This window comes from Dendropsophus ebraccatus, chromosome 13 (genome assembly GCF_027789765.1).
Source record: "Dendropsophus ebraccatus isolate aDenEbr1 chromosome 13, aDenEbr1.pat, whole genome shotgun sequence".
Taxonomy (NCBI): Eukaryota; Metazoa; Chordata; class Amphibia; order Anura; family Hylidae; genus Dendropsophus; species Dendropsophus ebraccatus.
The window spans coordinates 74,780,862-74,793,313 of record NC_091466.1 but is presented as its reverse complement, the minus strand read 5'-3'; the positions used below and the strand labels follow the sequence as shown (position 1 = coordinate 74,793,313).

Genomic DNA, 12,452 nt, shown 5'->3' with positions numbered 1-12,452 from the left:
AAAACAGATCCTATATTATTACTCCTGTCAGTGGTTACTTTCCTATGCTTGTTACCAATATTATTGTTAGCTGTATGTCTACTACTGCATGGAAGCTGCCTGACACAAGCTCTCTGCTGCCCCCTTCTGGCTTTGTTGTGACTCAATCCTGTTGAAGTTGGTCGTAAACTCTGCTACACACCAATCCTCGGCTTCAACACTGCTACATGCCCATTCCCTGCTAGACCCAGCGATGGCCGGCTGATGGCTGTGTGTACAGCAGTAGGGATCCTCACCTACCAGGAATGATGCAGGGGATCAGTGATGTCCTACTTCAAGGCTACACATGATCCCATGCAGACAGGATCACTGTACACCAGGGATGGACAATTTTCAGCCTTCCAGCTGTTTCAAAACTACAATTTCCATCATGCAGGGTTTCAACTTTAGCTGTCCAGCCATGATGGGAATTGTAGTTTCACAGCAGCTGGAGGGCCAAAGGTTCCCCATCCTTGGTATCCCTGGGTGTTTAACATGGTTTCTCAGGAGTCCCAACATGGTCAGAGGGGGCAGTAGAGAGACAGTATGGCAGCACAGATCCACCTTGGAATTTGCAAACTTAAAGGGGTATCCAGCATTAAACTAGTTTTAATATATTACTGCCGTTCTATAGTAAACCTGTCCATGCTCCCCTGCTGATCGCAGCTGCCCTCACTTCAAAGATAAAGTGGTCTCGGGAGTGACAGCCAGCTCAGCCAATCACTGACAGACAGGACAGCGCCACGGACAGTGATTGGCTGAGCAGGCTGTCATTCCTGAGACTAGTTTGTCTTTGAAGTGGAGGCAGCTGCGATCAGCAGGGGACACAGAGACACCAGGGGAGCATGGGCAGGTTTACTATAGAACAGCAGTAATATATTAAAACTAGTTTAATGCCGGATACCCCTTTAAGTTTGCAAATTCCAAGGTGGATCTGTGCTGCCATACTGTCTCTCTACTGCCCCCTCTGGCCATGTTGGGACTCCTAAGCAACCATGTTATACACTATTATATAACTATTATACACTACTATATAACAGAAGCGATATATTAAAACTTGTCTAACGCTGGATACCCCTTTAAGTTACATTAAAAAGTTCATTTAACAAATGTTACCCATTCCTGCACTGGTTTCCAGAAGGAGAACTTTATATAACTATCCCAGGACATAAGGACTTCTTATAGTATCAGCAATAGGAAAAGAATTCTAGATACTTTACCAGTCTTTAGCTTTCAGCTTCACTTCCAGGGGTCTGGCCTAAGGAAGAACAGAGGCGATATTTATTGTGAGAATACGGAAAGCTGTGAACACTGCTGATATCCCAGATGTTATAGGATGGTTATATAATACATACTATAGTACAATCGCTCTATAATACACGATGCAGCAATGTCCGGTTATGGTCATACGGTTATAGCATATGGTTATATTAAAGATTCCAAAATAGCGTCACACCTGACAAAGACCCCTGATCCCGCCTCACATGTGCCTAGTGGTCACCCAGCATGGCACGGCCGGGGATCCACTTATTTATGCCTGGTTTATTTTGCTCTTAAGTTGAATTTTCATTTATGAAATCTACATATGAGGTTCTCAGCTTAACAGTGCCCCCCCCCACCCAAAAAAAAAAAAAAAACTTTCCAGCATATATTAACTTAAAGGGGTTTTTCAGAATTAGAAGTAGCTCCTATCTTCCATAAACAGCGCCACTCTTCTCCCCAGTTTAAGTGCAGTATTGCAGCTCAGGTCTGTTAAAGTGAACTGAGCTATAATACCGCACACAGCCTGGGGACAAGGTTGATATTGTTTGTGGAAGAAAGGAACTTCATTTCAAAATGTGGTGTAGGTAGCGTTAAAAGATAAAACATACTTCTGTACGCTCCAATCTTTCTGACCAACTACAGTCAAAGGTGTCCGGCAGCGGCTTTACCACCCATCCCTCTATTGAAAACACATGGACATTTGGTTGAGACAAAGCCTGGCTGCCAAGATACAATATAAGCAATGTAACCAATGATATGTAGTGTGATGGTATTATTTTTATTTTAAGCAAGTGATGTATACCTTGCAGAGTTATTTTTTACTTATCCCCCTATCCACAGCATAGGCATAGTTGGCTTGGGTAGACCTTTGTTCCCCCTGGGAAGCTCTAGAAAAGCACCCCGACTATTTGAAGCTCTCCATTCTCTATGGAGCTGCCGAATGGTCTGAAATGTAAATCAAGATTTCCCTCTCATCTCTGACCACCCATAAACCCGTATGTGCATCATGTTCCTACTAATGCGTGTAATCCTGAATGTAATCTCCCAACCTTTAGCTTGTCATCAGCAGCAGAAGTGGTTCAGTGCTTAGTGTAACCCCTTCCCTTTCTGCTCAGATAGCACCATGCAAAGCCAGTGTATCAGTAACAACTTCTCCCCCACACTCCATCTAAAGCAGGGTACTGTATACCATCCCCAGCCCGTGCAGTCTTGTGCCCTTTCATAAGCGCTATGTAATGGTAAAGCCGGGGAAGGAAGTCTAGGTGTGAGTACTGCATGCCAACAGCCCAGGACTGGTCCTGCCTCCTGAAATGGAGAGAATGAGAAATAGCTGTGCTCAATAACAGAAGTGAGTGCACTAAAATCTCCTTGTCACCACTCCAAAGGCTTAATCTAGTAAAGGAAAGGACAGGTCCACCCTAACAAAGTATTACAGTTTACAGATGTGTTTGTGATAATGCTAATAGTGGGCATTGAATGACTTGTGTCAGGGACATAATGATACAACCGATAATGGAGACTGGTAATAACTGGTGCTTCTATGGGGCCAAAACAGTCAATCTGATTAATTTTCCAGATCATAAGAGAAAGCTATGGAACATGTGATACTATTTAATGTTCTGTCGTGTACTATCCAGGATATTTAGGATATGGGGGAACTCAAACTATCCAATGCAATAGCTACTGTAAGGCCTGTAGATAGCGTGGGCAGTGGTGCATTGGGTACGGAGATTCTGTGAGTGCTGGATAACAGACCCAGGGTGGACTAACCTTGCTGCTGCAGATGGGTCTTCGACATTTACGGAGGATCAGTGGTGACCAGCAACTTGTGATCCTTCGAGCCTTAGAGTTGCATATGGCCGGGGAACCTCTAGGCTTAAAAGTAGGGGTAAAATAAGAGGAGAATGGATGTGGTAATAAGCTACGTACTTCCTCCATCTCCATGTAAATCCTCAACAACAAATGTTACTGGCTTCATGCTAGAGATTATAGAGGCTTATGCCCATGAAGCCACCATGGAACTAGGTACAACATACATACTAGAAATGGTCTGAGAGCGCTATATCATTTCAGGACATTATAATTATAATGCAATATATTATAGGCCTCATAATACTAGAGAGCTGATCTTCTAAGCTTCATAGTGTAATAGAGGCTCGGTTGAGCAGTAGCATGCATGCTTCCTTACTCCCCCTCCCCTGCATGATTGATGTACAAGGTTCAGTGCAGGAAATAAACCCTGTATATCAGTCATGCAGAGCAGTTGGGGAGGGAGAGGGTGTGCATGCTGCGGCTCAGCACGGTTTCTATAACTATTGAGCTTAATAGAAAAACGTATTACTTAGAATATATCATGGCTTAGTAATAAAACTACTCTATAAAGCAAATGTCTAGAGAAAGGCCATACCAAACCCGAGGGGCACAGGTACTTCCCATGTGTCCAGGTAGATCAGCGCTTACAGGAGAATCTGATGAAGGAGTGCTCCTTAAAGGTTCAGATTCTTCATAAACCCTTCAGGGTTCAGTCACACTGTTTATTACACAGCTGGGAGAGAGGACACGGCCATTACTCAGCGCCTGATAGTGAGAATCCTACGAGGCTGCGGTTATTGCTAACACTGACTCATCTCTTCTCACTGCCGAGAGTCCGTGGTGAGTGTGACGGTGACATGTGACAGATACAACAAAGCTAATGGCTGCTATTAAATATTACAAAGGCTTTAACTATTGTGTGGTACTTAAAGGATATTCTGATATAAACTACAATTATTGTTCTAGAACGGACGATTACTCACCCAACACAAAGCCAAGTGAAGGTTATAGGCAAAAACGCACAAGAGCGGCTGGTGGTATGGCAAGAAACCATTGCAATTACTGGTCTTACTGGGATTCTGTGTTCAAATATAGAACATATATGGAATATATGGAAACCAGATGGATTCCAGCACTGGAGTACAATTGTTTTAGTAACTGGTGGGGGTCTCCCTGCACTTGGACCCCATCAGTCCAACCTTCTGATAGTTATCCTTTAACATGGCTCCTAACACTGGATAAATAGCAGGACACCAATTGTAAGTGACCATTTGCACGTCCAAACCACACCAGAAGCCCCACCCATAACCAGTATAGAGGATGAGGGAACAACTGGTAAAGGCGTTGATACTCAATACAACATAACAGCCGATGTATAGTGATCTGCATATATAAAAAAAATAATAATAATAATAAAAGAGGAGTCAGGAACACAAGGTCTATGGAGGAACGTCTCCCAGTAAGCTCTAAAGGTCGCTGGTCTCTAGGAGAGAGTTGGCTGCTTTACTAGGTGGGCACTGGCAAAGGAGGAGATCATGGCGATTTTGGAAGGTGTCTGTGATCACTATAGATGAAGGACAAACTTTGATTACCGTTTGCTGTTGGACGCAATAGGCCGGATCCATGTTTCTAGGACCCCCCAGGGCGGCATCCAACATCTTCAGCCACTGGGAATCAAATGCAGAGAGTTCGGGTTTGGAGGAACTCAAATGTAAGTGAAGTTTGTTCATCTTTAGTGATCACTACTACTACTACGATAGGGTTGGGAAGATCTGGTCATGGAGTTGGCTTTGGGCCGCTCCTGGAGCTGAACAGGCTGAATGTACGGCCTGGAAAGTCTTCTAGGGTAGAGAAAGTAAAATCCTCCCAGTATGAGCGTACGTGATGATTGGCTAGCCGTGTCCTGATTGGGGTGTAACTCTTTGGCATTGGTGGGAAGATAGACAGTTGCTCGGCAGGCCTGTGGAGTGGCCTAGGCCTGGTTTGTAGGCCATTGGAGACAGTCCTGAGTAGTAGGCCTGGCCAATAGCTGTAGTGAGGTGCCTGAGAGTGGGGTCTATGGGAACAAGACTACATGACATGGGAGCAGACATTACTGAGGCCTAGTGGCACCACTGAAGGGACACAACCTATTACTATGAGGAGAACAGGGACCTGACACCGATTCCAGAATGTTAAATATTCTTATACTCAACGCTGTTCAAGTACTGATGCCACCCTGTGCGGATGTAAGTTGACAACTATAACCATCAAGTTTGCCCCTGTATGTAAAGAAGTGCTAAGTGAATTAGCTCAAACCACTCTGGGCTGGGTGTGACTTCAGATTGGAGCAGATTGGTGTGTGGCGCTACACGCTCATATGAAAACCTTGCGGCCTGGCTGCATACAGCATGACAAACATTTTATACATATAAACTACCCTGCATAACGCAGACACCTTAGGGGACCTTGTCACACACACTAATACAGTAGTTCCCCTCACAAACAGTCACCGTAGCCAATGATTACAATCTGCAAACATGCAAGCGGTGATCTGCATAAAGACAAACACCACAACCCATCTGTGAGCTGTCCTACGAGGAATGCCAACAATGGGCTGCCAACTAGTGACGGTGCAGCAAGCACTGACAGGATCTGAGTCACACGCCAAGTGCTTACATTTTCTCTTAATGATTAGAGTCAGATTGTAAAACTTGTTCTTCTATTCTAATCTGTTTCTATTTTCTGACTATAATTTTTTTTATTTCACTGTTTGTACATTGTTATGGGGGCAGCCATCTTGCCTGGGCTGTTTTTAACAGCATTTAGTGACCTGCTTTACAGCCAGCCTCATAGGCATAGACGACAATAGACGGACACTGTGCACTTGAGATGAATGTAAAACATTACAGAGCGTGATCTGTGACCTGGAAGAGGTCATTCCCCACGGAGCTGCTATTGTCTCCTCTATCTACCGGTGTCAAATGATGCTGCAATGCTGTACAGATCACTTTACAGCAGCCTCCTCTTATCACCACAGGCTTAGTTTTAGCCCCAGCGGTGAGAATGAGAACTTCAAGATCTCAGGATTATTTTAAAATATAGATAGAAAAATTAGGAAAAAATGGCACCAAAACTTCTTAAGAAAATATAATATTTGAACAATAAGTAATTTTCTGATGACTCTTTCCCGCATTTAACCACAGAGACACCTAATGTAGATGTGGACTTGTTAGAAAATTTTTAAGTGTCATCATAGAAAACTTTTGACAGGTTATGGAGATATGTCAAAAGCTTTGATTGGCCCAGGTCAAAGTGTTCAGCCCTGTACCGATCGGGAGAATGAGCCGGGAGAAGACCGCGCTGCAGCACCGTCCTTTCTCCACTCTGTATCAGCATCATCAGTCGGGCTCCATAGACTTACATTATGAACCTGACTGATCACGTGACTGATCACCTCGCTTAGTGCGGTCTTCTCCTGGGTCGTTCTCCCAATCAATATGGGTCTGAGCCCTGAGACCTGGACCAATCAAAACTTTATGACATGTCAAAAGTTTTCTATGAAGACAGTGACACTTTAAAGGGATTGTCTAAAATTATATATCTCCACATCAGCAAACTTTGGTATCAGAACAACAAAACACAGTATACTCACCCGATTTATGCAGTCAGATTTATCAGTTCCCGCCCTGGGAACGTGACCCAGAAAGCATCATACAGGGAAGTAACCACATTACCATTCCTAGCATGGCTCTCCGCTTCTTGTCTTGTTGCCACATCCTGATATATATACAGGACTCTGTATGTTCCAATACAAACCTGTAGTATAACCAGTGCATTATAAAACCCGGCCCTTGGTGGCCCATCGGCAACCTTCATTTCGGCAGGATTTTTTTTTTGTTCAGATGAAAATCTCACGTAAAATGATGAAGGAATAGGGCACAGTACCTGGATCCATCGCAGCGGCAGGAAGCAGCGGAAGCCCCAGCAATTTGTATAAACCTAGTCAAATTTTTTAAAAGTTAAATACTGTCTAGAAACTGCCGGAAACATACAATAGTGGTCATTAGAGAGAAGGAACAAGAACATGAGAGGTTAGGAGATCCGGCCAGTGACAGGTTACATCGGCCTCCTATATACCTGCTGCTACTGACTGAGATAAGGGACGTCCTAGGGGTCGTGTAACATGTGCAGTCATTCATATTGCACAATGTACAAAGGGCTGAAGGAAGAAAAACCTCAAATTCTGGGTCCAAAGTAGACAAGATTTTTCTCAATGAAGGCAAACTTCCTAATGTTTTTAAGGGGTTGTTCACCAAACAAAATTTCCAATCAACTGGTGCCAAAAAGTGCCAGAGATTTGTAATTTACTTCTATTAAAAAATCTCCAGTCTCCCAGTACTTATCAGCTGCTGTATGTCCTGCAGGAAGTGGTGTATTCTCTCCAGTCTGACACAGTGCTCTCTGCTGCCACCTCTGTCCATGTCAGGAACTGTCCAGAGCAGGAGAGGTTTCTATGGGGATTTGCTGCTGCTCTGGACAGTTCCTGACATGGATAGAGGTGGCAGCAGAGAGCACTGTGTCAGACTGGAGAGAATACACCACTTCCTGCAGGACATACAGCAGCTGATAAGTACCAGAAGACTGAAGATTTTTTTAATAGAAGTAAATTACAAATCTCTGGCACTTTCAGGCACCAGTTAATTTGAAAGTTTTTTATTTTTTTGTGAACTACCCCTTTAATAGTCACAGACACAGTTATGATTTGCTGAGTAAAATATCCATTTTTAATGCATATCTAGTCACTTAACTATTTTTTTTTTCTTTTAAGCCAAATACAAAAAATTTAAGGGTCAATCGCACTAAATCATAATGTTATAGACCACGCTGCCCATGTCCTCTTCTGTCCCAGGTCCTCTGTGCCGGTCTTTCTCCTGCAGGCGGCGCGCGATGAAATGACGTCATCGCGCGCGGCCCGCAGGAGACTGAAGACACGCGCCGCTCTGCTGGGGAAGAAGCCGGCACAGACAGCATCCTCCTGTGTCCGGCAGCTGTCACAGACACCGGAGGATGCTGTGTATGCCGGCTCCTTCCTCCTCCAGAGCGGCATCACAGGGGAGCTGCGGGCCGCGGGCCGCATCGGGAGGTCTCAGGGGCCGGATGCGGCCCGCGGGCCGGAGGTTCCCCACCCCTGTTATAGACTAATCTAATATATAGGTGGAAGCCAGGGATACACTATCTGGAGCAATTTAAAGGGAGCCGGAGAGCATCATTTTTAATGTATCATGTGCCGATAATCCAACTTTGTTCAGAAAAGTATAAAATTTGGGGACTATATGCAAATTAGGAGCAACTAGTCATTGGGGCAGAACTAGTAACATGATGGCGAAAGGGAGTGTATTCCCCGTGCTCTTCTCTATGTGGGTGCAGGTGAAGAGTACTGCTGCAGAGAGTCAATAGCACTGCACATGCCTGACACCAAGGCCAGGTATACAACATGGGGGGCTGATATCACTTGCATGTCCAGAAGCCATCATTTCTCTGTATATGGTGCATGCATTGGTGTACATAACTTTTCTCTAGAGCCGGGCTGTAGGGTACATTACACACTATGGATTACCATCACGCACAATGCATTCTGTGCTGTTTTTTTGGCTTAGATCAGGGTAAATCAGATGATCCATTCCACGGAGGGAAAACAGGATCTGGCTCAAAAGAACGGACTGGTCCTCCATAAAGGACTATAGGGAGGGATGGTGAAGGTGTAACCTGATCCGTTGTTGTTACTCAGCAAATCACAGTATGTCCCTGGTATAAACGCCAACCATTCTGGATATGACGGGATAAGCTCCGGGTTTGGGAGACACCTGTCACTAAGACAAGTCCTGTTTACATTAGATTTTCTATTAAAGTAGAACCTATGGGTGCAGGTGTGTCCACCAGGCAGCTGACACTATCCTAACCCCGCCACTCAGGAGGCCGGAGAACATTCTGCTATACGGCTGTTCCTATTAACATAATCAGGACGACCATAGATTATTATGGTATACCTTTCTGTTTTTGGAAAAGCTGCAATGTTTGAAGCTACTTAGTGGATATAACCGCACCTATAGGTCAGGATTTATAGTGGATCTAAAAGATCTACTCTCATTTCCCTAAGGCTATGTTCACAAAATACACAATAACATTCTTGCAAACACAGCGCCACCCCTGTCTTCAGGTTGTGTATATTATTACAATTCGGTACCATTCACTGCAATGGAGCAGAGAGGCAAGACCCCACACTCAAACCGAGGACAAGAGTTGTGCTGTTTCTGGAAGAAAGTGGCAGTGTTATTCTAAACCTGGATGGAAATGATCTCCTGATCATGTATATGTATTGGTCTATGTGCACAGTAGAGCACAAGCTGTTATGGCCATTAAACATTGGGAAGTAAGAATGAAAAGCCTAAGGTCAGCCATAGAAATACATGAGAAGATCACATTGGGGAAGTTTATAATCTTGGACCCCTGGAAAATGATGAGATTGCAATGCACCATAGAGCCTAATGGGGTCTGGACGGTCCATATACTTTACACTGGAGAACAGGCCGCACATTGGGCCCAATACCTAAAAACTCTATGGTGTTCTTTCAAATAACCGGTGGTCAATATTAGACATGAGAGAATTTACAGTACGTCTAGAGCCATGTCCTTAGCGTGTCGTACTGGGCTGTTCTGGGAATCGCAACGCTTTGAACGTAACTCTACTACTAAGCTGAATGCCACTTAGGAAAACCCCTCAAACTTTCCTGCAACTAGTTAAGATCCAAGACTTCACCAAGGTGACCTTCTCACATGTATCTACACCATATCAGAGGATCATTATGAATGTGGAGACAAGTTAGTAAGAACATGGAGCAACAAAATGTTAGAAAGGAGAAGAAAAGAACAAAAATAAGAGGATAAAATAAATAAGCATAGCCCCAATTCTCTGCTGCCCCTGGCCAGTGTTGCTTTGCCTATAAGATAAACATACAGGATACATAGAGATAAGTATATTAGCCAAGTGTAGATTCATGTTAATAATAAAGCGTTCTGAGCTCCATTTCTAGACAGTATTTCTGTTGTTGTTCGGAGGATGTACTGGACGGGCACGGCTCGGTATATACCAATACATGTGATGGTACAATGAAGCTATATAACGGTACATACAAGGATCTGCATGCCGCTGGGACGTTCCCGACGATCTGTTCTAGTCTACAGCCTAGAACTAGAACATAATGTGGATTTTCATTAGACCAGACAGAGCAGAGAGAATGGTTCAGGATATAGACTTTGTATGACTGTCCACAGATTCCGGAATATCTGATTATTTACCGTCTGTCTGGTTAATAAATGGTCTGTACTTTGGATACGCTGAATTGTTATTATGAGCTGTGGTCAAGCAGCGTCTATAATACGGATGCAAACGTGTGTGTGTGTGATACACGGGTGTAAGACCGGCCTATATCTGTATCAAGAGGGATATACACACGGCCTAGAAACAGCATCCGAAGCATTACAGACCATTATGTACATATACCACCGCAGCGTATGGAAGAACCAGACAGGATTAGGGCCAGGAAGTACATGGATATGTTGCTGTGATGAAAACTTTATGCCTCCTGCATTACATTCTCTCATGTTGCGCAGCTGTAAGGACCCAATGTTTGTACCCGGAGCGTACAGTACATCCGCCATACACAGACGCCAACCAGGACACTTCTCTCTGCTTTGTACATGAAAGAGAGAGGACTCCACTATGACCAGGGAGCTCAGGATACTAGAGGGATCTAAGTATTGGTATCATACGTGTCATAACCTCACCACAGATGCCATGTAAGTGTACAGCAGGTCCAGGCCCAATGGGAGGAAGGATCGGAGGAAACAAACTTTTATCAGGGAGGAGAACTAAAAGCCATCGCCACTTATAAGCCCACTCATTCTGAATAATAGTTAAGGCGAAAGACTAAAAGTTTATCATTTGCCATAAAACCAAAATAAATAAATAAATAAATAAATAAATCCCACTAAAAACAAAAAGTGTAGAAAAATTATAATTAAAAAAAAATATAGAACATCAATCACACACTTTTTACAAGGCTTTTATCGCCATGATCATAAATAGCAAATATTTGGGATCATTATACCGTATTCCCATAAACCTACTGGAAATTACATACGTTATTATGAAACTTTGATGAATTGCTTAAAAAATACCAAAAAATTGTTAGAATTGTGTATTTAGAAGGCTGAAGGGTAAAAAAAAATGTGTTCATCGCTGTATAGCTGAAAATCAGAAGATGATGCTCATCTAGGAGACTAAAGCCATAACCTACCAGGACTATGAGATATCCCTGCAGGCACTGGCTTAGAAATAACAAGTACATGATGTGAGATGGAGCCATGTATGACAGAAGCTTTTACTGCAACACACATGTATACAGGCAACTCTGATCTCATAGATTACAATGGAACCATAAAAATCATCTATGTATAAAAAAAATTATGTATGTATATATATTTAAAAAAAAAATAAAAAAAATTATATATATATATATATATATATATATATATATATATATATATATATACACACATATATATATTATTATGTTATATATCATAAAGTATTGTTCCTAAATGTGAAGGATGCCAGCAGGTCCTATGGGTTGTAGGCACAGAAGTGAATGATATTATCAGGCACAGTAGACCTGCACCATGGGCAGCAGAGGATGAGGATGGAAGTCTCTTCTCTTATTGTCAAAGAATAAGCCGAGATCAGAGAAAAGCAATGATAAACAGTATAGGATTCCACAGATTGTGTGCTGTCACGCTCCATGTACATGTAACACTATATGTGTAAGCCGCTCACTGCTTAATACCTATCAAGTCTCTATTGTCACAGGCTAAGATCTCCTAAAGGCAGAAGACATCATTGATTTATTTGCTGCTGGATAAACGTATATAAAATAAGTTTTGTCAAAGGATTTCCAGTAATTAAAAAAAACAAAAAGCAAAAGGTGTAAATACAGCCTAGCACTTAAAGGGGTTTTCCAACTTCGAGGACAAAGAGGATGTGTATTAAAGAGGTTGCCCAGGAAAAATTAACATTTCCTCTATTCACAGGATAGTGATAATATAGGAGATCGCAGGGGGGCTGACCTCTGTATCCCCTGCTGATCTCCGTATGGGACCCCGCTGGCTCTGTTATGAATACAGCCCCCCCGGTCAGCACGTGACTTGCACCTCTATTCCTATGCAGCAAGGAAAAGAGACGAGTACTCTGCTCTTTCTGTCAGCTTCATAGGAATGAATAGAGGTGCGAGTCACGTGCCAACAACCCAGGACTCTATTCT

The 12,452-nt window shown here is 43.2% G+C and overlaps 1 protein-coding gene across 5 annotated transcripts in view; it reads right to left on the bottom strand.

The window, feature by feature from the left end:
* PLA2G4D (phospholipase A2 group IVD) overlaps positions 1-12,452 on the bottom strand; it is a 43,868-nt gene that overhangs the window by 8,836 nt on the left and 22,580 nt on the right. For 2 of the 5 annotated variants that reach the window (XM_069950568.1, XM_069950567.1), the window contains 3 exons: positions 7,021-7,074; positions 3,052-3,156; positions 1,239-1,276 (listed from right to left, as the gene is read on the bottom strand). In XM_069950568.1, coding sequence (XP_069806669.1) covers positions 1,239-1,276; positions 3,052-3,156; positions 7,021-7,074 — 197 coding nt within the window. The remainder of the gene's footprint in view (positions 1-1,238; positions 1,277-3,051; positions 3,157-7,020; positions 7,075-12,452) is intronic. The other 3 variants (XM_069950570.1, XM_069950569.1, XM_069950571.1) reach the window with 3 other exon arrangements.